This window comes from Copadichromis virginalis, linkage group LG4, assembly GCF_057382275.1.
Source record: "Copadichromis virginalis isolate Kocher_CV1m ecotype Utaka linkage group LG4, C_Virginalis_male_GT1.1, whole genome shotgun sequence".
Lineage (NCBI taxonomy): Eukaryota > Metazoa > Chordata > Actinopteri > Cichliformes > Cichlidae > Copadichromis > Copadichromis virginalis.
In genome coordinates, this window is record NC_140621.1 from 19575135 (window position 1) to 19598770 (window position 23636).

Below are 23636 nucleotides of genomic sequence, written 5' to 3' on the forward strand. Positions count from 1 at the left end.
TTCTTTCTGGTGACCAGCAGGGAGCAAATCCTCTGGCTGCAAATAGTTTGGTTCTATATACTGCATCATATATGCTGCATCCAGTCAAATCACCAGCAAGTGTGAGGATCTCTATAAAAACAGAAGGTTTTGGTAGTTTGCAGGTCTGGAGCATTGCCACAGTCTTGCCAGGAGTGGACGATGCAGCAAACTCACCCACGGCCAGACTGTGCCATGATCATACAAACGGCAAAAAACTCAAAAGCATTTGTCACTTTATGGTCTCAAATGTTATTTTAATACCTTCTTTCATACATCATGAGGTTTATTTTGTAAATTATGTTCATAAAATAGATTATAACACAGACGTGACTAAGTTGTGACTAAGTTGTGACTGTGAACAGCATCTCCAGGCTTTAATAACAGCAGAACACAAACACAAAATAGGTGACATCCACCTTTTCTATACGAGCTATGGCTTGAACTAATATCAGTGGGGCAGAGAGGCTTTTTGTTGATTAAGATTACATCAAATTCCATTAAAATCAAGCATCTGACACTCATGCATGTGTTGAGCCGTATTGAGCCAAACGTGGTTTTAAAGATCCTTCATTTTTTTTGTATTAATTGATTTCTCAGTGTGATGCATGCTGGTTTTATTTAGTTAAAATACGTTTAGACACTACAATAACGTCTTTTTATCTTCAGCACTGGAAATTCTTCCTTGTCTTGTGGACGCTGGTTGCATGTGTTTGCATCATGAGCACCTGCTGTCAGACCTTTGACTTTTTTCTCCTTTGTTTTTAACCCCCGACATTTGACACAGTTCATCTGTTTTTAAAATAATATTTACATTAGACATCTGACTTCTGTGTTTAGCTCTGGACAGCATGTCTGTGCTATTCTTAGCTCTCAGTGGTTAAAAGCAGAGGATGACAGAGATCGGTGGGAGGTGCGTGTGTGAAAGTGAGGGTGTCAATAACAAAACTGCAGCGCTGTCATGACCCCTCTTGGTTATTAATAGCTCAGCTTTTTATGACCATCACGTCCTGATAGATGAGCGAACGCACGCGCATACAAATGTCAAATCTCTGGAGAAAAGATAACACCCTATTCTGTTCCCTTCTCCTCACATCTCAGTTGTTGACTTCTCTCCTCCTCCCTCCTATTCACCCTTCTTTCCACTTCCTTCCACAGTATCTGTGCCGTGGCTGCAAGTATTCATTCACTCCTCATCCTGAGGTCAGTGACGTCGCTCTCCTCACCTCCGACTCCTTGTAGTGGCGCTCGGGGATCTCATCGTAAGCGATGTCCAACAAACACACATCCATCTCCTCTTCTCTGGGCTCACTGCCAAAGATCTGAGGAACAGGGAACAGTTCAGTATGTGAGGACAGCTCAATCAGTGGCGTTGACAAATGCTGTGGGATGAAGTGCCGTCACTTGGTGGATTTATAAAGGCAGCTTCACGCATCACGTAAATGCTGGGAGTCATTTTAGTCACACATCATATTGCTGTACAGGAAAGCAGTGGTTGAAAGGGTTTACGTTTGACAAAAAGATAATTTCCTGAGCACGTCCCGTCCTTCTAGCTTTACCCTCAAACAATAGGCCAAACAAACTGTGAGTAGGAATGTGAGTCACACCAAGTGGTCAATGATTTCCTCCTGTGTGACTCACGGGACGCAGCAAAGCAATGTTGACTAGTTATCCGCTCCTTTCAGAGCAGTGAAAGCGCTCTTGAGTCATGGACATTAATTTAACTTCCTGCATTCTTTGAATCTTTTCCATGGGTATAGGGCGAGGAGCAAAGGGCAGGGAGTCAACTGCCAAGGTTATTACAAGAAATGAGGGAGGCTGGAATAAAGAGAGAATAGCGGTGACTGCACAAATGGTGGGACCAGTGGGGTGTTAACATGAGAGCGGAAAGACCCTTCTATTGAGTTTGCCTGCACCCACATTTGTTACAATCAGTTTCAAATGTGAGATTTTGACCATCTGTGAAACCATCGTGATGTTCCTGCAACTCTCATAATCCACCACTAGGTGGGGCCGCAGCCTTTTCCTTCTACTACATTGTGCATTCGAGTAATATTGTGCAACAGTCAGACTTGCCTCCACTGCCAATACCAAGTGTTGCTCTGAAGGTGAGGTGGAGATCAATTGAAGTGCTTTTACCTGGTTTGAAATACTCAACACAACCAGCAGGACCTTGTCAGGTTGATTTAATAAAAGACAATTACAGTCAATCTATTTTATAGCTATAGTTCTGTGCAAAAGGTTTTAACCAGCTCTTATTTCTTCATATTTTACTTTAAAGGAGCCAGACTTTCTTGTAATTTTTAAAAGTGGTCTTAAACATTAGTTCTGCAGATTGTCTGAAGGTTTTTTAATGTTGGTCTTAAGACAACAGGCTGCTTTTTCACTTGCTTTCAGTCTAGTCCGTCTACGTGACCATTTTCAGTGGATCATTTGAACCATTGTTGTTTCTACACATAACAAACAACTTAGCAAAGAACCAATTTTAAATTTTGTCTTTAGGGACTTTCTTACTAGTCTGTCTTGAAAAACACATTTTTCTGTGAATTAATTGTATGAAAAATGCCAAAGACACTGAGGTTTGACAGGCATAAAATTGTATCTTTGCACCAACAAAGTGATTCCCAAAGAGCTGTTAACCAAAAACTTTGCTCGTTATAGAGATTCAGACTGTCCACCTATTGTTCAGATGTGTCTGGCAAAGTATCTATGAGAAATTATCATAATGACAGATTGAAAAAGATTGTGATTGTCCAAGATACAAATGAACGAAGACAAAAACATTCATGTTAACAGTCGCAATCACTGCCTGAAGAAATCAGAACAGCAGAATGACTGATAATTCTCCTGATGTCCTTGGCACACAATGATGCAATAACCCTCTGACAAAGAGAATTCATTATTTTTGATTTTGGGGAAAAGACAAGAAGCAACAAGATGAGGCAACAAAGCAGACAGCAAAGAGCACAAAAGGGCAAAGGTACATGAAAAGAGAGAACCTAAATTCTATCCTCTTTCTTTTAGATGCAGCTTTGTTCCTACGATTCACTTCCAACGGCACGGCACTCGGAGCTTTACTCACATTATCATTGTTCCCTTTGTTATCCTCATATTTGGTCTCAATATGGATGGAAAACTTGGGCAGGAAGGAGCACTGAAGGGAGGGAAAAGTGAGAAATAAACAACGTGTGAGTTTCTCTGTTAATAACTGCATTGCTTAATGTTGTTTGTTCCAGCCCCTTTTTCAGAGATTTTTAACATTTTAAGCTTCATCGGTCTGCTAAAGTGACAACATCCTGTTGTTTAGGTCAATATGTGTGCATGTAGTCTTACAGTAGCTTACTCTTTAGCTTCGCTGCATTTTAGCTGCTGTGCTGAAAGCACAAGAAGCCGACACGCTCAGATGCCAGATCAGATTAATGGAGAGGACCGTGTGTCTGACAGGGGCTTATATCTTGGGTTATATTACACAAAACCAAAGCAGTAATGGTTATTCTCTCACTCCGGAGATTTAAAACCACATCACACTTTAGTGTTTTCGTCCATTTTTACTGTCTTTAACCAAATTAAAGCTCAACACAATCATTATACAGTGTAGAAGGATGAATACTGGATACATGAAATGCAAAAGCCAGTGTTTGTGTTTATGCATGCCATCAATAAGTGATGCTACACATGGTATATTCACAGTGATGTGGAGCGAGAGGCCTTATTGTAATTACTCAGCACAATTCAGTGGCCTTGTGAGTCTTAAAGAGAAACAAGAAAACTGTCTCTGTGTTTCTGATACTGATTATGGTGACAGAGGATAAATGTCTACACACGTAAAGCAGCTCTAACATGGATTAGTAGGTTAACAAGACTAATTTGAACCTACATCAGTAACAACTGACCTGCTGTTTCAAGTCAAACTGGTCAATATTAAAAAGGTGTTTGTCATTTACAGATGAACAATGAAGATATTTCTTTAAAACCTAATTTGGTGCCAGAAATAAAGGTCCTGTAATAAGATGCCACCACTGCAACAAGTCAGCTGGTGAAATGTCTTCCATCTTAGATCGCAATCAGCTGTAAGTGATACAAAAACCATGGCAACTCAGCCACGAATGACTGCAGAGCTCCGAACCTCCTGTCGCATTAACATCAGCACCAAAACTGTGCACTGCTGGCTTCGTGGTATGGGTTTCCACATGGGAGAGGAGCTCCTGTAGGAGTAATGTGTTGTACTCTGCAGTCAGAGTAAGAGGTAACGATGTGACATGCATCCAAAAATCACAGTAGCTGCTGCCACAACGCTCATATTCTTAAGGCTGTTAACTCAAGAAAAGTTTCACAGTTTCACATGAGCTGGCGTGACCTCCCTGAAACATCCAGATGCTGCAGAGGCAGTTGCATAATCTCAGCGAGGCTAAAGAAACGGCCTGCTGCTGATTTTATATGTGGTTCACTGATGCATTCCTGCTGCTTCGCACACAGAGAAGCCGTGTGTGTGCGTGCATATGTGCATGTGTGTGTCTGGGCGGGCATGTCTTAGGGCATGTCTTCTTAATGTCCCGGTGCAAATCATTAGTGCTTTTTGTTGGCAACAGTCAATTAAACATTCAAACAGCTGAGAGCTGTGGGGTTTCTGTTAATGTCTTTAATGAAAAGTTCCCCTGATTAGCTCATATTGACAAACAGGCTGGAGCAGCAGGGGTGCGGCTGTTGTTGAAGCAGGGATCTGGACGCGAATCTGAAACTCTAACAAGTTTGATACTCTCATGTGCTTGGAAGTATTGAATAAAACAAATCAATTCAGATATGCGTGTCTGGGCTCAATCTTAGGGACAGACTGAGGAGCTAATTTATCCAAAAGCAACTTGGATGATTTTTTTTTTCAGGATTTGTCCTGAGCTTCTCCCTGTGGAGATATTCCACGTCTACCTAACTGGAAGCTAACTTCAGAAGAGATCTCTGCACGCTGGAGGGATTACACTCCTTCCACAGGGATGCCTCGACATCTGTGTTACCCTTCCCTGCTTTGTGCCATCAGCTGCCAGCAGCGAATGATGACTATTGCTGTCTCGCAGGTTCACTTTTAAAGCGACAGTTGAGACGATATTCATAATCTTAATTTCCATTTTTATCCCATTACTTGGGTGTAAATTAACCGTGATGTTTTTGTGTTATTCTCATTTTCCGAAATTATCCGCAGCAAAAAAATCCCCAACGTCAAAAAGAGAAAGAGAGGTGAAAAAAACAGATGGTAATAATAAAAGAGAATAAACTTTGTTTGGATTTAATCGAGGTATCAGATCACACTGGGGATCGGACGTGAAATTACATTTGTTTCAGATATGCATGGTGGTTTTGTTAAAGACTTCACTTGCTGTGAGCACAATCTGATGAAAAAAAGGACAGAATGATAAGATGGGCACATTTCCCTTTCTCTTTTATTCTTGCATATATTCTTATATTCGTATATACCTGCAATCACAACATGTTATTCATGGCAGTCATGATAACTAAAAACTAGATTTGTGTGACTGAAGAGGTTAAACTACTTAAACAAACATAATGCTTCAAATTGCACTGAGCTGTATGGTGTAGTGCCACTTGTTCTGGGTCCTGGGTCTTTAAATCTGAGGTTTTTTGGTTCTTAAGTTTAATGTTTGTTGTCATATTTGATTTTCATGTTCCTTTTTAGCTTCCGCTTTGGCTCTTTGTTCCTATTTTGATTTCATAGCAGACTTACTCTTCATGTTGAGTTTAAGTGCATTATGGTGTTGTTGTTGTGCAAAGTTAGTCACTACACGTTTTTATTTTGGTAATCTTTTCTCTTTCTGTCTTGTTTCTAATTTTACTTCCTCCTGTCTCATTATCCTTGATTAGTTTCACCTGTCTGTGCCCTATCCCCCTGATTAACATTAGTGTATAATCAACTTTTACAAATAATGCTGTCTCCCCCTCAGTCTGTGTCTCAGTGTCTGTCCTGTTCCAAGCTTAAGCTGGATTCATTTCACTTTGTTTTCTTTGTACGCTATAAAGTAGTCCAAAAGTATTTACTCACCCATCCAAATTATTAAATTCAATCCCTTTCATCAGCACAGTTGCATAAAATTAAACACCTAGGCATGCAGACTGCCTCTACAAACATTTGTGAAAGAATGGGTCGCTCTCTGTGAGTTCCAGCATGGTACAGTGATAGGATGCCACCTGTACAATAAGCCCGGTCATGAAATTTTCTCACTACTAAATATTCCACAGTCAACTGTTAGTGGTATTATAAGACAGTGAAAGTGATTAGGTAGCAACAGCAAATTAGCCTCAAAGTAGTAGCCCATGTGAAATCACAGAACAGGGTCAGCGGCTGCTGAGGCACGCAGTACACAGAGGTCGCCAACTTTCTGCAGAGTCAATCACGACAGACCTACAAACTTCATGTAGCTTTTTGATTAGCTAAAGAACAGCGCACAGAGAGCTTTATGGAATGGTTTTCCATGGATGAGCAGCAGCATCCAAGCTTTACATCACCAAGTGCACTGCAAAGCGACGGATGCTGTGGCGTAAAGCCCATCGCCACTGGACTCTAGAGCAGTGGAGACGTGTTCTCTGTTTCTCTTGTTCCAGGAAGTAAAGCTAAGACAGTTCCAGCTCAGCACCCACATTTCTGATATTTTCTAATATTAAAGTGAATATTTGCACCCATGTATTTTGAGAACTCACAGGCAGGACTTGGGTTAATATGGACATTGCTTCATGCTGTAAATGCCCTGATGATTGTTACAACCAGTAAATATCAAATATCACAATAAAGTAAAGTATTACAACTGTCTTCTAGCAGTACATGCTGCTCAGCATGCACTGATGTCCTTGATACTGATAGTGTTGGGTGTTGTCAGAGATGTGCTCAACAAACATAACCCGCTCCTCTTCTAACACTCACCCTTAAACTCTACAACACGAGATCTTCCAGGCAGCTGGTCGATCAAAGTGGTTTTGTGTGTGTATGAGTGTGTGTGTCTGCGTGCAGGTACACCAAAACTACTCACCGTGTACTCTGACCATATCATCAGCAGAGGCCATCAGTATAATGGATGGGAATGGGAGTTTGAGGGGGGTGGGGAGGTGGGTGGGGGGGACAAAGGCATGAAAGAGAATGAGAGAGATAAGACGAGAGGAGAGAAGAAAAAATACTTCAGCTCACAATGAAAAAAAAAAGAACCATTAAGCCTCAGCTCAGTAGCACTTCATTTCCAGTAAAAGCACATGAGAGGAGCCCATTTCACTATGATATTGCCCCATTTTTAAAAATCTGTGTGACACTGATTGTTTTTGACATGCACGGTCCTGCTGAGCGCATATTTAGTCTGTCATATAAACACACTGTACATACAAAAATCCCAAATGCAATATGATGTTTACTGGTTGCCATCTATCGGTATTTTTGTGACATTTAGAGCTGTTCTAGCTCTGCTATAAGCTTTTTGAAAACCTTAATGCTATCGCTTTAATTTACACATTTGATAGAAAGCACATTGCAGCTAATATTTTTAAATAAATCAAAGAAAAACAATCTGACAGATAAATAGCGACACCTTGTTGGTGCCAAATTTATTGTGGAAATGTAAAAACGGAACGATGTTGTAGAAATGACCAGATGGTGAAAAACAACACTTGACAATGAAATAATTATTTTCCTAATGAAACAAACAGATTAACCCATCATTTCATTCTATATGTAGGTATTATATGTTTACATACTAAGAAACATGACAACCAAGTTTAAAATGAATCTTGTTTCGATGTGATCAAAGCGGTAAAGAAAAACGACACAGTTGTACACTCGTGTCTTTGACGCAGCTACGGCGGCACAAGGCAGCACAAGGCAGCAGGTTACAAAAATCAAGATGTGCTTGACCTGCAAAAATGGCAACTAGCCAATCTGTTGTCAACTTTCTCATTTGCAAAGCTCTGCATAGCAGGTGTAAAATGGCCCTGACACTTTACTCAGCTCAGCTGGACGTTGTGTTGGTGCCATTTCGAACAGGCCAACAGGAACGTTGCAGAGTGCCCTCTGGTGTGCAAACTATCTAATGTCATCACTCACAACATGGTTGAACGGTATTTCTCCCACGTCTTGTTTACTTTTCAATTTTTCATTTATCAGCCCTACAAATAACAATACTGATATTGGTTTTAGCAAATATCAGCCAACATATCAGCCTAGCTCTAATGTTGTGGTGGAATTAAAGTGTGATTTTTATCATCCACACAACAGTGATGCTAATTATTGAGAACAAAAACAGGCAGATTACCACCTTTACGGCAGTGTTCATTCTAAATCTATTTGCTCTGGACAGAGTTGTGATCCTATATCATTGCACCAATTCTTCTAAATTCTTTTAGAGCACACTAAGGCGTATAATTAAAGCATTACCTGTGATAGTGTATGGGTAATAGTTCCAAGCCTTCTCTGTGACATAGAAGATCTTGGGGACCACTGCTCTGGCCCAACTGGGGAGCTTGCTGTCAAAGATAGACGAGTGGATAGGTTAGTAAAGTGAAGAAGAAGAAGAAGAAGAAAGAGAACAGCTTAAATAAATAGTTTGTGTGCAGCCTTGGTAGTTTCCTCTTAAAGTTTCTCCACTCTTCTTCTTTAGGCTATTATCTGGAACAGGCAACAAGAAGCATCCAGCTGTGTGGAGTCATAATGGAGGCTATACAGGGCAGCCATGATAGTCCCTTGGGGAAGTTGATTACACCCTGTACCCTGCAGGGGAGTTTCACCAGCGTTCATTGTGATAGATATAGAAAAGGGCATGGAAGGCAAATAGAGGAAATACAGGGGGAGGGCTATTACTCAGCACAAATGGATTCTAAATGCTGACAGCTAAGTAGTTGAGCACCTCATTGGATGTCTAATCAAAAAAAAAAAAAGAAGAAGAAGAAAAAAAAGATTGCTGCGGAAAGGGAACATCAGGGCTTTGGTGAGCTGGAAGGAAATTGCCATGTCAGAAATCTGAGAAATACACAAATTTACCAGTGAATACCAGCGAATGGAGAAGATTGACTTTTGAGACTTTGACATTTGGAACAGTAAGTCCTGATTGCCAATAGACGCCGAGAGAAAAGAAGGGTTGCAGACAGTCATTACTGAGTGCCATCAGACAAAAATTCACTACAGCCCAAATCACATTTAGTCCAGATTTCTGCTCCCTGAAAAGCAGACAATCAAAGCGCAGCAAATAGCAGCATAATTGGACTCAAAGTCATCATTAAGTTGTACCTTTCAGAAAAATTCTCTCTTAACCACTGATTATTTAACCCTCACATCTCCAACTTCTTCTCTTTTTCTTTTTCTATGTCTGCTAGATGTAAGTGAATATGGAAATTGAGCTGGTTTGTCACTAAAGCCATTTTACACAAGAACTTTGGATCATTTCAGAAGAATAAGATCAGGATATTTTAAAAGTTGTCGTTTTTCACACTGGGCATGCAGCAGGAAACGCTCTGCTACTGGAGATACTCTGTTTTAGGAGAGGGAGCTGCCTAGATAGAGACAGCAGGAGGCAGGACACATGACGCCCACTCACCTGCAGGCAGGCAGAGCACTAAATTATTAGTGTTTGCAGAATGCAACATTATGCATACATTTTACAAAAGGTGCAGGCAGGTTAAAGCAACTGACTAATGTCCCGTGTGACTGTGCTGGACATTTGAGTTCTCACGTGCACCTCTATTAGATAAGTCCAATCAATGCTCAGGGCTGCAGTGTGTATCTGCAAATGGCTTAAGACTCTGTATAAACTATGGGAACATGAGGCAGACAGTTTCCTTCAGTCCCCTTCTAATAACCTGTCAAACAGCCAAGGGAATGTCCAGACACAGCAGACTAGCCACATGTCCTCACACTGCCTTATTTGCAAGCCACGCATACACATACACACAGACACACAGACACACACGCACAGAATGCAGCTATAACATACTAACAGGTGGTTTGTGGGTGGAGGGATGCAGGCTCCGCTCGGTGTCCGACAGCGACTGCTCAAATTATCCATCATTTACACTGACCTCATCTCTCTGTGCACACACACACACACACTATCACACTCGGCTAAACGCACACCACACTCTGCCCTCCTCTTCACTGAGTTTGTCAGTGACACTTTATATTTCCCAAAGGCCCACTTACTTGTCACTTCAGAGCACAAAAACTTCCACCTCAGCCTTCTTTGGTATTCTTCGCATGGATCGCTTTTTATCTCACAGTCTGACTTTTGGCAGTGAGCGGCTCAATCTTGTCTCACAGAATCTATCTTACCAGAATAAGACTATATGAAATAATAATAATAGAAAGTAACATCATTGCTTTACCTGCACAACAATTCAGTAAATTTTAATGGATTAATGGATAGACTCATTTAGACATCGAGTTTATGTAATAGATTGTTCCAGTTTAATCTCTTCAAATACTGCATTGTTGGTGCCTTTTGGAGCTTTTTCATGATTATAATCAGGGCTTAAGCAGACCGGAAGGATCTGTAACAGTGAAAAACTGTTTCACAGAATCACATCCAGTCTTGTAGAAAAGTAAGTACAATTGCCCCAAGGTCACGTATTTTCCCTGGTCATACTATCCTCTATACATTGTATTGTAAGTGTGTTTATATTCTAGTTCATTGCTGTTTTTACTGCCTCTGTGTGTTTCCATGTGTAGTCTGTCTTATTGCTGTGTTTGTATTCCTTTCTGTCTCGCCAGTCATGCCCCTGTGTCTGTCTGGTCTCAGTATTCTGTTCTCTGGTTTGCTGGTTTGTCCTGTCAAGTTACCTACATGGTTTCTGTTTTATTTTGACAGTGTCTCTTCTTCTGTGCATGATGTTCGGTTTATCTTCCCCTGTCTTGTCAGCCAGATTACAATTACTGTTTTTGGTTTTTGTTTAATTTGCCTTTTTGTCAGCAATAAAATAAATCTTTGATTTTGAGTTATGTCAGTCTACTGAGTCCTGCATCTGGGTCCACGTTCTTTTTGTCACACACCTGTTCACATGACGCAGTCAGCTAAACCTGTCTTACAGCAGGAAAATATTCCCAAGCAAAGCAGAAAATCTACAACAGAATAGTTGAAAAAAGAAAAATTCCCAAGGTACTGCAATGGCCCAGTCACATTACAGCCACAAACATGAATCAATTTTATTGGAATTCCACGTGAAAGACCAACACAAAGTGGTGTACATGTGAGAAGTGGAACGAAAATCATACATGATTCCAAACATTTTTTACAAATAAATAACTGAAAAGTGGGGTGTGCTTAATAATTCAGCCCCCCTGAGTCGACTTTGTCGAACCACCGTTTGCTGCAATTACAGCTGCCAGTCTTTTAGGGTTTGTCTCTACCAGCTTTGCACAGAGACTGAAATCCTTGCCCATTCTTCTTTGCAAAACAGCTCCAGCTCAGTCAGATTAGATGGACAGCGTCTGTGAACAGCAGTTTTCAGATCTTGCCACAGATTCTCGATTGGATTTAGATCTGGACTTTGACTGGGCCATTCTAACACATGGATATGTTTTGTTTTAAACCATTCCACTGTTGCCCTGGCTTTATGTTTAGGGTCGTTGTCCTGCTGGAAGGTGAACCTCGGCCCCAGTCTCAAGTCTTTTGCAGACTCCAAGAGGTTTTCTTCCAAGATTGCCCTGTATTTAGCTCCATCCATCTTCTCATGAACTCTGACCAGCACCCTTTCCCTGCTGAAGAGAAGCACCCCCAGGGCATGATGCTGCCACCACCATGTTTGACAGTGGGGATGGTGTGTTCAGAGTGATGTGCAGTGTTAGTTTTCCGCCACACATAGCGTTTTGCATTTTGGCCAAAAAGTTCCATTTTGGTCTCATCTGACCAGAGCACCTTCTTCCACATGTTTGCTGTGTCCCCCACATGGCTTGTGGCAAACTGCAAACAGGACTTCTTATGGTTTTCTGTTAACAATGGCTTTCTTCTTGCCACTCTTCCATAAAGGCCAACTTTGTGCAGTGCCCGACTAATAGTTGTCCTATGGACAGATTCCCCCACCTGAGCTGTAGATCTCTGCAGCTCGTCCAGAGTCACCATGGGCCTCTTGGCTGCATGTCTGATCAGCGCTCTCCTTGTTCGGCCTGTGAGTTTAGGTGGACGGCTTTGTCTTGGTAGGTTTACAGTTGTGCCATACTCCTTCCATTTCTGAATGATCGCTTGAACAGTGCTCCGTGGGATGTTCAAGGCTTGGGAAATCTTTTTGTAGCCTAAGCCTGCTTTAAATTTCTCAATAACTTTATCCCTGACCTGTCTGGTGTGTTCTTTGGACTTCATGGTGTTGTTGCTCCCAGTATTCTCTTAGACAACCTCTGAGACCGTCACAGAGCAGCTGTATTTGTACTGACATTAGATTACACACAGGTGCACTCTATTTAGTCAGTTAGTCGTTCCACTTCTCACGTGTACACCACTTTGTGTTGGTCTTTCACGTGGAATTCCAATAAAATTGATTCATGTTTGTGGCTGTAATGTGACAAAATGTGGAAAAGTTCAAGGGGGTGAATACTTTTGCAAGCCACTGTAGCTGGCATTGCTTTTAGTTGAAAAAGCATTGAGAGGGCTTCTTTACAACCTCAACACACTCTTTGTCAGGCATTCATTTTAGATTTTAATTTCAGCAGAGCAGATCATTAGACATGTCACCAGCGGCTAATCGTGTGTTAACACGCTGAAAGAATGAGTTCAGTGACAGCTATGCAGAGGCACATAAGTGAGCTTGTCTTTAACTTGTCAAATCACGTAACAACTAAGCAGCAGAAGCTCAATACATGGAAACTGCTTCAATGCTGAGAATTATTATTGTCAGAGAAAGTGCTAGTCAGTCAGAGTAGCCTTTTATTATCCAAGAATGGGTACACATACAAGGAACTGGGCTTTATCTTTTTCTTCGCTCTACGCATTAACAGAATAGACAACACGGACAATAGCAATATGACACAGACAATAACTACATATATAGTGTATTTATATTTATTTGTAAAATGATGCTGAGTGCAAAGCCTTTGGAAAAATCTATGGAATAAATACAGGATAGATCATTGGTTACTATATATACAGTATATAAGCTATATTCTTTACATATATACATGGAATTTGACAGTATATATGTTAGTATATAGGTTTGTGCAAGTTAGAAGCCCTTATGAAAGTGATTTAGACGTTTGCTCAGTGGTTTATAGTCCAAATACTTTTTTATTTATTCGTTTTTTCAAGCCCACTGTAGGTGGGAAATTACACTCACTTGTTAAGGTAGATCCGTTTCTCTGTAAACTGGCCCGATCCGTGCTCTGGGTCCTCATAAGGCTCATTCTGCACCACCTCAACACCTTCTCCACGTTCACTCTGTTCATGACTGTGTTTGCTGATCATATACAGCTGGCCGATCCGGTACTGAAAAACAAAGGAGGACCAAAAAGAAAAAGGAGACTTTATCAAATATAGGGAGGCAATTAACATTTTACACATCTGAATCAGCATGCTGCTGCGGCCGAAGTTAACGGAAACAAAATCTTCTTGGTGAAAGTCCAGGAACTGACCCAATCGTCTGATTTTATGGAAGCCATAAAAATAAATGCGGGAGAGAAAATACCAGGATTACAGCACCTGCACGCTCCTGACACCTGGGGGCAGTCACCATAGCAAAAGAAAACTGCTGGATTAGGAGCCGTCTGCAGCACAGTGATAAAGGCCTCGTGTCAGGTCAGGACCAAGTGGCACAACAATAGTAACAGTGGCAACAGACAGTTACACGAACCCATCCCATGGTCCCTTGTGACACATCAGTCAACACGCACAATCCTTCACTCATCACTCACTGATCCACTTGGGCCTGTGACAGTGTCACTTTCGGCCACCTTGACAGACTGGGTGGGGGTGGGGGGTTGTCACACGGCAACTATTTTCCATACATTTCGAAAACGACGAGCACAGGAGCGAGAATTTCTAACTGCTCATGGGACTATTTACGCGCTGGGGAAACTGATACTGCCCTGATGGTGACTTATGTCGCGCTGATGGAATGCCAAGGGCTCATGCAGGACTCTATACACACCCACACACACACACACACACACACACACACACACACACACACACACACACTGCTCCAACCAAGGATAGCTGTGTTAAGCTAATGGAAAATAGGATCGTCTGGGCTGTTGACTTGTGACTCTACATCCAGCCACATAAAGCAAGGAGTGGAGTGAAATGTGATAGTGTAGTGGAAAAAAAAACAGAGCTCATGTATATCAGTAAACTTCTTATATCACAATGCCAAATTTTTCCATCTGCTGACCATCAGAGGAGAGCAATGAGCTGTGACAGAGAATTCCCAGCTGAAATGTGGATGGCTGTGAGTTTCTGACAGCACAGCTGTTGGAGTCTGGCATAGTTTTTCCACTGCAATGACACAGTAACAGACCAGGCATAATAGATGTGGAACCTGTATTTAGTCGCACACAAACACACGAGCCTGCCCACATTTTGAGCTCTTCTTGCAGCTGATATGGTAATCAGCACATCAAAAGAGGCAAAGAATGAGCTGGTTCCAGTTTAAGAGATGTGAATATTTGTTGCTTCTTTTCATCATACGTGCGAGCTTATACTGCGGGATTTTGAATTGTTGCTTAGAGAAAAAAAACAGTTGAGCTACTTGGACTTTGGATTTCATCAGACATTTGAGTTTCGGTGTCATGTTTTGCAGGACAAAGGGCATCAAGAGCAGGCAGAGTAACTTAAAATAAACCTTTTGCTCAAATGGATGTCAAAGTCCAAAAAACAGCCAAAAGTCCAGAGCACTAAACGGGGAGCACACACAAGCGTGCTATTGTAGACAAGGAGTTGACAGGCGTATACAGTGAGATTTTACAGATATGTGAACATTTACCATGTGACATTAACTTGACAACCACTTTGTACGGGACAATCATGGTGACAATTTAAGATCAAGTGAAAAAGGTCCTGTTTACACAGGTTTAGACACAGATCCTTGACCATCTGGCAACCGCTGGTCGTAAGGGAAAAATAAAAGCTCACCAACATGTTGTAAGTGGTTGCTGGAGATGGATGAAGATTACCAGGAAAACTAATGCTAAAGCTCCAGTTACACAGGCCTAGAGACCAGTTAATGACCCCCATTTCCCCCTAGAAACCCACAGAGATAGATAGACTTTTATTATCATATAGTGGATATGCAAAAATTTCAAGGATAACCTGTCCCTAGTGAAAAATGTGTATTCCACATGAATTCCCATGCGTATTTCACTCGCAGATTGCTGCAGTTGCCTGTAGTTTTCATGGAAGCGCCAGGCTTGTCCACAGAAACTGTCCAGCTATGCTGTCCAAGCTGTAGTGAAACTGTGAAAAAGTGCAACACAAACCATTTTACCTCCACAATTAAAATTGTGCATTTTAAAACATGGCTGCAGCGCCGAGGCACAACTTCTACTATGAATCCAAAGCTTCTCCTTTTCTGGAGAAATTTTTGTGTTGCATTTTTTTCCAGGAATTCAATATGTCCAGTTTCTCATAATGCCTCCTTTGTTTCCTCATCTGTGTTTGTCAATGTGTAATTTCCGGGTCCTAGTTACGGTCTGTTTATCCTCTTGTCTTCACGCCCTGTGCACTTTTCCGCTGACATCAAACAACTGTTTTTGTAGATTTATTATCTTGACTCCTGCATCCTGTTTTGCGGTCCTCACGTTTAAGTAAGTCTGTCAAAATTTGCGCATAAAACAACAAGGAATAATGTGATTCATAAAAAAAAGTATCACTGGTCAAAGCTGGCTGCTTCGAGTAATGAACACACAGAGAGTTAAGTTCTTCATGGAGCTTTTTCCTTGTCTGTTATCTAATTGTTTCATCTGTACAGCCTGCTAGTGCTGAGCTCAGTGGAGCAGTCAGCAGCTGAAAGGACACATATTTTCCCCATGATTTTCCCTTCTGAAAAGGTTTTTCTTTGGACACTGGCTGCTTTTGCACTCATTTTAATTTAAAAACATGCCATCATATGCCGAACATATTTCATGACCAAATCAACCCATGATAACCAGTTTACAAAAGTGTGTTATTCATTTAAAATACAAAGAAAACCTGAGAGATTCTTTTGTCCAGTCTATGACATGAAATCCAGAATTCCGACACTGAGGCAGCTAAAGAAGGATAAAGGAGATTGTTGTACATATCAAAATATTCCTGTTGTAGCTGAAACATGAGAGATGGTTGAAGAGCTGACATAAATCTCCACGCTGGATGAAAAACATCAAGGCAGAGTGCCCACTCAAGAGGACCTCTGAACATCCCTCCCATCATACTGATGACTAGCAACAGTGTATTACCATTAAGCACCATGTTTTCTGTTTCCCTCTTTGACTAATTTGGGTTTGGACATGTTGTGTAAACAGCCCGGCCATTGTGCTCCCTGCCAGGCATTGTATCCGGCTCGCCGTCTGCTGGCTACCTGAAAGCTGCAGCTGATGAATGAGGGGCTGCTTTTCATTGTTGTCTTTGGAAATCTCGCTCTAATGACTAGAAGGGAGAAGTGGCCCTTGCCTTGGTTAGAGTGGCCATGAATAATTTCTTTTTATCTCTCTCTTTCTCCCTCTAGAGCCTCTGGGCAGGATCAAGGACAGCAAGGAAAAATATGAGCTCTCATCAGCCGAGGTATACTTTCTTTTCTCTCCTATTTACACCTCCTCCTGTCTCATTCCTCTTTACCTGGTCTCCACCTATACACTAAAATCCAACCTTTTACTTTCTGAACTCCTATTCTTGCTCACCTCCAAACTTTGCTCTTAGCTCATTACCTGGTAAAAGCCACGTAGAGTTCAGTCACCTTTGGCACTCAAGTAATGGAAACCTTGAAATTAAAGTAGTGGACCGTGATTGCTCATGGAGCTGCTCCTGGTGCTGGTGGCAAAATTTCTATTTTTTTGGCCAGCGTGACCCAAGAAAATGGAACAAAATTACCGGTACAGTAAAAGTGTAGGATGAATCGTGCCTTATTGTACATATCAAAAGAATAGAGTTGAGGAAGAAGAGGGCTGCAGTAGGCGGGAGAAATTAAAGAACTCTAAAGCAAAAATTTTTGAGCTTCTTTTTCCTTAAGCTTTAGAAATGCTGATAGGTGGATTTTGCTACCTTCGGACAGAGCGAGGCTAACTGTTTCATCTTGTTTCCAGTCTTTGGTTGGCTGTCTGTGGTCATGCATTTAAAAGACAGAGTATATTCATTTTAAGATGAAAGCATTAAGCCTTTTACTGTGATCACACTCTGTGTGTGTCTCTCTCTGGTTTTTTGGCTCCCTGCTCTAACGCAACAGCAGGTGTTGGGGAACTGTGGTCATTGTGCTACAGTGTGCTACTGTAAGATAAGGACACACGCAGACACAATTACACTTACACACATGAGACAATACCGGGCACAGTGTTAAAATGTAATTAAAATTCAACCACTGACAGAGTAATTGCTGCTCACAGCGCTCAGTATTCTTGGATAACTGACTGCGCTCCTGTCGAGATAAATAGCTTTAATTTTTATGTCCGTTTCTGGGTGTGCATGTGTGCATCTGGACACATGCCAAAGAAGTGGATTTGCTTTTTGTAAACTCATCTAAGCTGATCAATAAAGCCAGATTTGATATATTTACAGAAAATTATCCTTTCATTTCTTACAGCAATGGTATGAAAAGCTTTAAACTCTTTACTTGTGAAATCCATCCATGTTGTTCTATCTCATCTGCACATATGGTGGATGAATTATTATAGCATCAGAGGGCACATGCAGATATAAACACCCTCTGTCAGCACACAAACACCGGCCAAGAAAAGCATTTTCAAATGTACATGGAGATGTATTTAATGATTCTGGCAAACGCTGCTGCTAATTTATCAAACCCCGCCTAACAAATATATTCAGGCTTGGACCACAAATGCTTTCAGCGCTATGAATAAATAACAAGGCATTTTTAAAACACACCAGCTCTTCCCTGAGGTCACATCCTCGCCTCTTAATGGTCAGAAATGGTCACAAATCTGTGGCTGTCGGACGACTGCAGCACTTTTCGCTGTTAGTGACTCATTGCAACTGGTTACCCAGCGGCGGAGCGTGCAACAGCCTGCGTTCTCTGGAGCCATTTTTCATGGCAAAGTAATTTGCCTTGCAGCCTGGCATGTTGCAGCCAGTCAGTCTACATTGTTGAGTAAAACTCGTCTGTGATGAGTATCTTTGAATTAGGAGAGTGACTCACTTGATGACCACCTGGTTGTATTCTGGTTACATAAAAGCAAAATTGCCATGTGCCTATGTCATTGTGCAGTTAAATTGCTTTTTGTCCTATTTGTGGGGGAATTTCTGTTTCAGATCTGGAGGTTCTGGCTGTGCTTGAAATCAGTAGTCATGTCTTTACCGTCATGGTACCTGGGTCTTGCATCCAGGGTTTTAAGTTTTGGGGAAGTTTAAGGGTTTTTCTGGTTTTGTATCTTTGTTTTATGGTTATATTTATCTCTCTGTTCTTTCTTCGTGTTTACGTGCCTTGTTTCTTATTTCTTTATGCCCGGTACAAGCTCCTTTAGTGTTCTGGTTTCATTCCTTTCGCTGTGTTTGTAAATCCTTAGGGTTAACATTCTGTCCCCTCAGTCTTGTCTCAGTATTTTGTCTGTCTCTCTGTCAAGCTCATGTGTCTTAGTCCTTGTCTCGCTGTTAGGTAGTTCCTGTTTTATTTTGATGACCTATTTTCTCTTGTGCTTTGCATATATACTTCTCCTGTCTCATAGTTTCAGCTGCTTTCCCACTTGTTATCCTGTACGTGTTGTTGCATTCTCCATCACGGTTGTGATGGTTTTTCTCCTGGAAGATCTGGTTTTCTTGTTTATTTGCAGTGAAGATGGCAGCTGACTGTAAGTGTTCGTTGACCATATCCTTATCATTAAAAGGCAACAAGTTCATTGCACACGGTTTCAATAATTTTGATCATGCTGCGGCCACCAAACACTGTTTTTCCAAGTCTGACTATCACGTGCAACACTAGTACATTAATATATAAGCTACTGTACAAACTTGGAGAATTTATCTAAAACTATATGACAAAAGGACATTAGGTGACATTACATAATAATCAAGTCAAGTCAAGTCAAGTCAAGTCAACTTTATTTGTCAATTCTGCCACATGTACAGGACATACACAGAATAGAAATTGCGTTACTCTCAAACCCTAGTGATTAGAAAAATGCAAATAAAATAATTAAAAAGTAAAAATTTAAATAAATACAATACAATTTTACGTATAACAAAAAAAAGCTATGCAATATACAATATACAATATTCAAGTAAGAAGGCATAGTGGTGCAAAATAGGCAAATAGTGCAAATGGAGATTAAGTAGTGTACGGTAAGAGATAGTGTAACAGCAAAGTCTTATGAGGTAATGGCAGTCCAATGCTCCACAAAGTGACTGGAGCAGGCCAGTGAGTGCGTCAGAGAGTGAGTGTGTGTGTGTGTGTGTCAGAGTTCAGTGAGACCATGGTGGAGAAGAGGGGAGAGGGGGGCAGAATCGGGAGGGAGTTTAGCTTCCTGACAGCCTGATGGATGAAGCTGTCCTTCAGTCTGCTGGTCCTGGCCTGGAGACTCCGCAGTCTCCTCCCTGACGGCAGCAGCTTGAAGAAGCTTTGCATTGGGTGCGTGGGATCAGCCGCTATGCAAAGGGCTTTTTTAGTGAGACGGGTGCTGTAAATGTCCTGGAGGGAGGGGAGAGAGACACCAATGATCCTCTCTGCAGCTCTCACTATGCGTTGGAGGGTTCTATGGCAGGACGCATTGCAGGCTCCAAACCACACAGTGATGCAGCTCGACAGGATGCTCTCGATGGTGCCTCTGTAGAAAGTGTGCATGATGGGGGCTGGAGCTCCTGCTCTTCTTAGTTTGCGGAGAAAGAAGAGACGCTGCTGTGATTTCTTGGCCAGTGCTGTGGTGTTGTACGTCCAGGAGAGATCCTCTGTGATGTGCACACCCAAGAACTTGGTGCTGCTCACTCTCTCCACAGACGCTCCGTCAATGGTCAGAGGAGCATGTTGGGTGTGCATTCTCCTGAAGTCCACAACAATCTCCTTCGTCTTCTCCACATTCAGAGAGAGATTGTTGTCAGCACACCACGTGGCCAGGCGTCTCACCTCACTTCTGTAGTCGGTCTCATCCCTGTTGCTAATGAGACCCACCACCGTTGTGTCGTCCGCAAACTTGATGAAGAGGTTGGAGCTGTGTGATGGAGTGCAGTCATGGGTCAGCAGAGTGAAGAGGAGGGGGCTCAGCACACATCCCTGCGGGGCCCCCGTGTTTAAAATGATGGTGCTGGATGTATTACTGCCGACCCGTACTGCTTGAGGTCTTCCGGTGAGGAAATCCAACAGCCAGCTGCACAGTGAGGTGTTGAGCCCCAGCTGGACCAGTTTTTGAGTGAGCTGTTGGGGGATTATAGTGTTGAATGCTGAACTGAAGTCTATGAACAGCATTCGAACATATGAATCTTTTTTGTCCAGGTGTGTGAGTGCTGAGTGGAGTGCAGTGGAGATGGCATCATCGGTTGAGCGATTGGGCCGATACGCAAACTGGAAGGGGTCCAGGGAGGGGGGTAGGACAGTCTTGATGTGCTGCATGACTAGTCGTTCGAAGCACTTCATCAGGATGGGAGTAAGTGCAACAGGACGGTAGTCATTAAAGCAGGAGGGAGATGACTTTTTTGGGACCGGAATGATTGTGGTGGCTTTAAAACATGTGGGGACGACAGCCTGGATGAGTGATATGTTGAAGATGTCTGTGAAGACATCAGTGAGTTCCACTGCACAGTCTCTCAGTGCACGACCAGGAATGTTGTCAGGACCCGGAGCTTTACGTGCATTGATCCTGCTGAGGGATCTCCTCACGCTGTCCGGGGACAGAGTCATCACCTGGTCACCAGGAGGGGGTGGGGTCTTCTGTGCAGTGGTGCTGTTTCGGACTTCAAAGCGAGCAAAGAAAGTGTTCAGCTTGTTCAGCAGGGGGATAGTGCTATCACAGGTCTGTGGTGGGGGCTTGTAATCTGTGATGGTCTGAATGCCCCGCCACAGGCTCCGTGAGTCTCTGCTGTCTTTGAAGTGATGGGATATTTTCCTGGAGTACTGTCTCTTAGCCTCTCTGGTTGGCCCTAGCTGTCCTCAGGCTTGCCTCGTCTCCATCTCTGAAGGCAACATTCCGAGCTTTCAGCAGCCTGTAGACCTCTCCTGTCATCCATGGTTTTTGATTGGCCCGGACAGTTATGGTTTTCGTGACTGTTACATCCTCAATACACTTGTTGATGTAGGCTGTAACAGTCTCTGCGTACTCCTGGAGGTCAGTGGTGTTGTTGTAGGTGGCAGCCTGCTTAAACATGTTCCAGTCTGTGGTGTTAAAGCAGTCCTGTAAAGCCTCTGAAGACCCTTCTGGCCACACTTGTATCTGCTTACGAACCGGTTTGGTGGTTTTAACGAGCGGTCTGTAAGCAGGCATTAGCATGACAGTGATGTGGTCTGAGGCGCCGAGGTGGGGGAGGGGAAAAGCTTTGTAAGCTCCTCTCTGGGTGGTGTAAACAAAGTCCAGTGTGTTATTTCCCCTTGTTGGAAAGTCTATGTGTTGTTGTATTTTTGGAAACACGCACTTTAAGTCTGCATGATTGAAATCCCCAGCCAGGATGAGAAAAGCATCAGGATGGGCTGTCTGCTGCTCACTGATGTGCTGGTACAGTTCATTCAGTGCCTCGCTCCTGTTGTTGACATTGGAGGAGGGAGGGATGTACACAGCGCACAGTAGTATGGCTGTATATTCCCTCGGTAGATAGAATGGCCGGCACTTAATAACCATAAACTCCAGCACTGGTGAGCAGTGTTTCCAGACCGCAACAGCATCGCGACACCAGGCGTCATTGATGTAAACACAAAGTCCTCCCCCGCGGGTCTTACCTCCCGCGACGATGACTCTGTCAGCACGGTAGCATGTTAGCTGGTCGAGCTGAATGGCGCGGTCCGGGACACTGTCGCTAAGCCATGTTTCCGTGAACACAAAAGCACAGTCCTTTAATCGCATCATAGTCACATTTTTAAATTCAGCTGCAAAACACACACTCAAAATCCTCCAGCAGAAGAGGCACAGAAACACATACTGCATTGTGCCTCAAGGCTACGTGAGACAGCAGCTTCCATTTTCTTGCTCATCTCACAGAAACGAGCTAGCATCAGAGCAAATGCACAACTCCTAAATATCATACATCAGATCAAAGAACTCCATTAAAAATACTATCAGGAGGACTGCTGTGGAGCTGCCTGCGCTCATATTCTGTCATAAAGGACATTTGGCTCCAGTGCAGAGCTGTTTCAGAGGTGTGGGAGTTCCATATAAGACCTGTGCCTTAAAGAGTCATACAAACACGATAAATGCATGGTGAATCTGCAGTAGATGTTACTAAGACGGTCTCGCTCACGTCCAATCAGTATAGGGATAGAAGCATGCTGAAAACAGAAGGAGAAAGAGCGCCACATGTGATGCTGCTGTAGACTTAAAAAGCAAACGAACAGTCTTTCTGCTAGCATAGTTAGAAACAAAGCAGTGGAAAATATTTAAAATGGACAATTTCACAGCAATAAAACAAAATCACAAAAACTCTATTACTATTAAAGAGAATGACAGTTTACTAGCTTACATGTAATGCACAACTGATGAAAAGATGGCCTAAAAAATCCTGTTTAGAGCTCACAGAAAATATTCCTGACATCAGGTTTCTCCTCAATTTGAAATTAGGCGAGAGAGAAATAACGGAGGCAGGTTAGGGCATAAAACAGGTTCAGCTTCTTATTAAGCAGCAAATCCTACAAGTCTAAAAAAAATTAATTGCAGTTCCTCGAATGACCACTTGAGGCAGATCCCCAAAAAGAGAACCGATAGATGAAATGTGCAAAGGCAGTGGGAGGTTTTCAACCCTACTCAGTTTTATCAACGCTGGGACCCAATATGCATTTTGACTCAACCTGACACATTAGACTCAACTAAACTTCAACTAAACTACACTAAATTAGAAAACTAATAATCCAAACCTGTCCTGAACTGGCTTTCAGTAATTGCTTTAACTTTAAATCAACTTATTCTGCCTTATTTAAATCACTGGGCAAATCATACCTGTGTTATAAAACACTAATCCTATACATCGCAGATGAATACTTTCTAACAGCCTAAACAGCGTCTCTCTACTCCAACATTTCCTCGGTTTGTAAAATTTCTTACAGCTCTAAAGCTGTAACTGCTGATGTACACACACACGCACAGACACTGGCACACATTCTGCCGTTTCAGCACAAACGTGGGCATGCTGTCGAGAGTAAGTGCATATGAGTGACTGTATTTTCTCCTCTGGTGCTGATTCAGCAAAATGTGAAGGTGAGCTCAAACTCCCTGCAAAGGTTTGATGAATTCACTCTCCACAGAGGTGACACAAGCAGTGTGGGAGGATGCAAAGGGTGGCAGCTGGCTCACTGAAGCAAACTGTTACAGTAGCTTAACACTAATGAAT

At 42.4% G+C, this 23636-nt stretch overlaps 1 protein-coding gene across 1 annotated transcript in view; it reads right to left on the reverse strand.

Moving 5' to 3' along the window:
- pitpnc1a (phosphatidylinositol transfer protein cytoplasmic 1a) overlaps positions 1-23636 on the reverse strand; it is a 48151-nt gene that overhangs the window by 4292 nt on the left and 20223 nt on the right. The window contains exons 2-6 of the mRNA XM_085454069.1: positions 13315-13463; positions 8438-8526; positions 7050-7057; positions 3101-3172; positions 1245-1340 (exon numbers count right to left, since the gene is read on the reverse strand). Coding sequence (XP_085310195.1) covers positions 1245-1340; positions 3101-3172; positions 7050-7057; positions 8438-8526; positions 13315-13463 — 414 coding nt within the window. The remainder of the gene's footprint in view (positions 1-1244; positions 1341-3100; positions 3173-7049; positions 7058-8437; positions 8527-13314; positions 13464-23636) is intronic.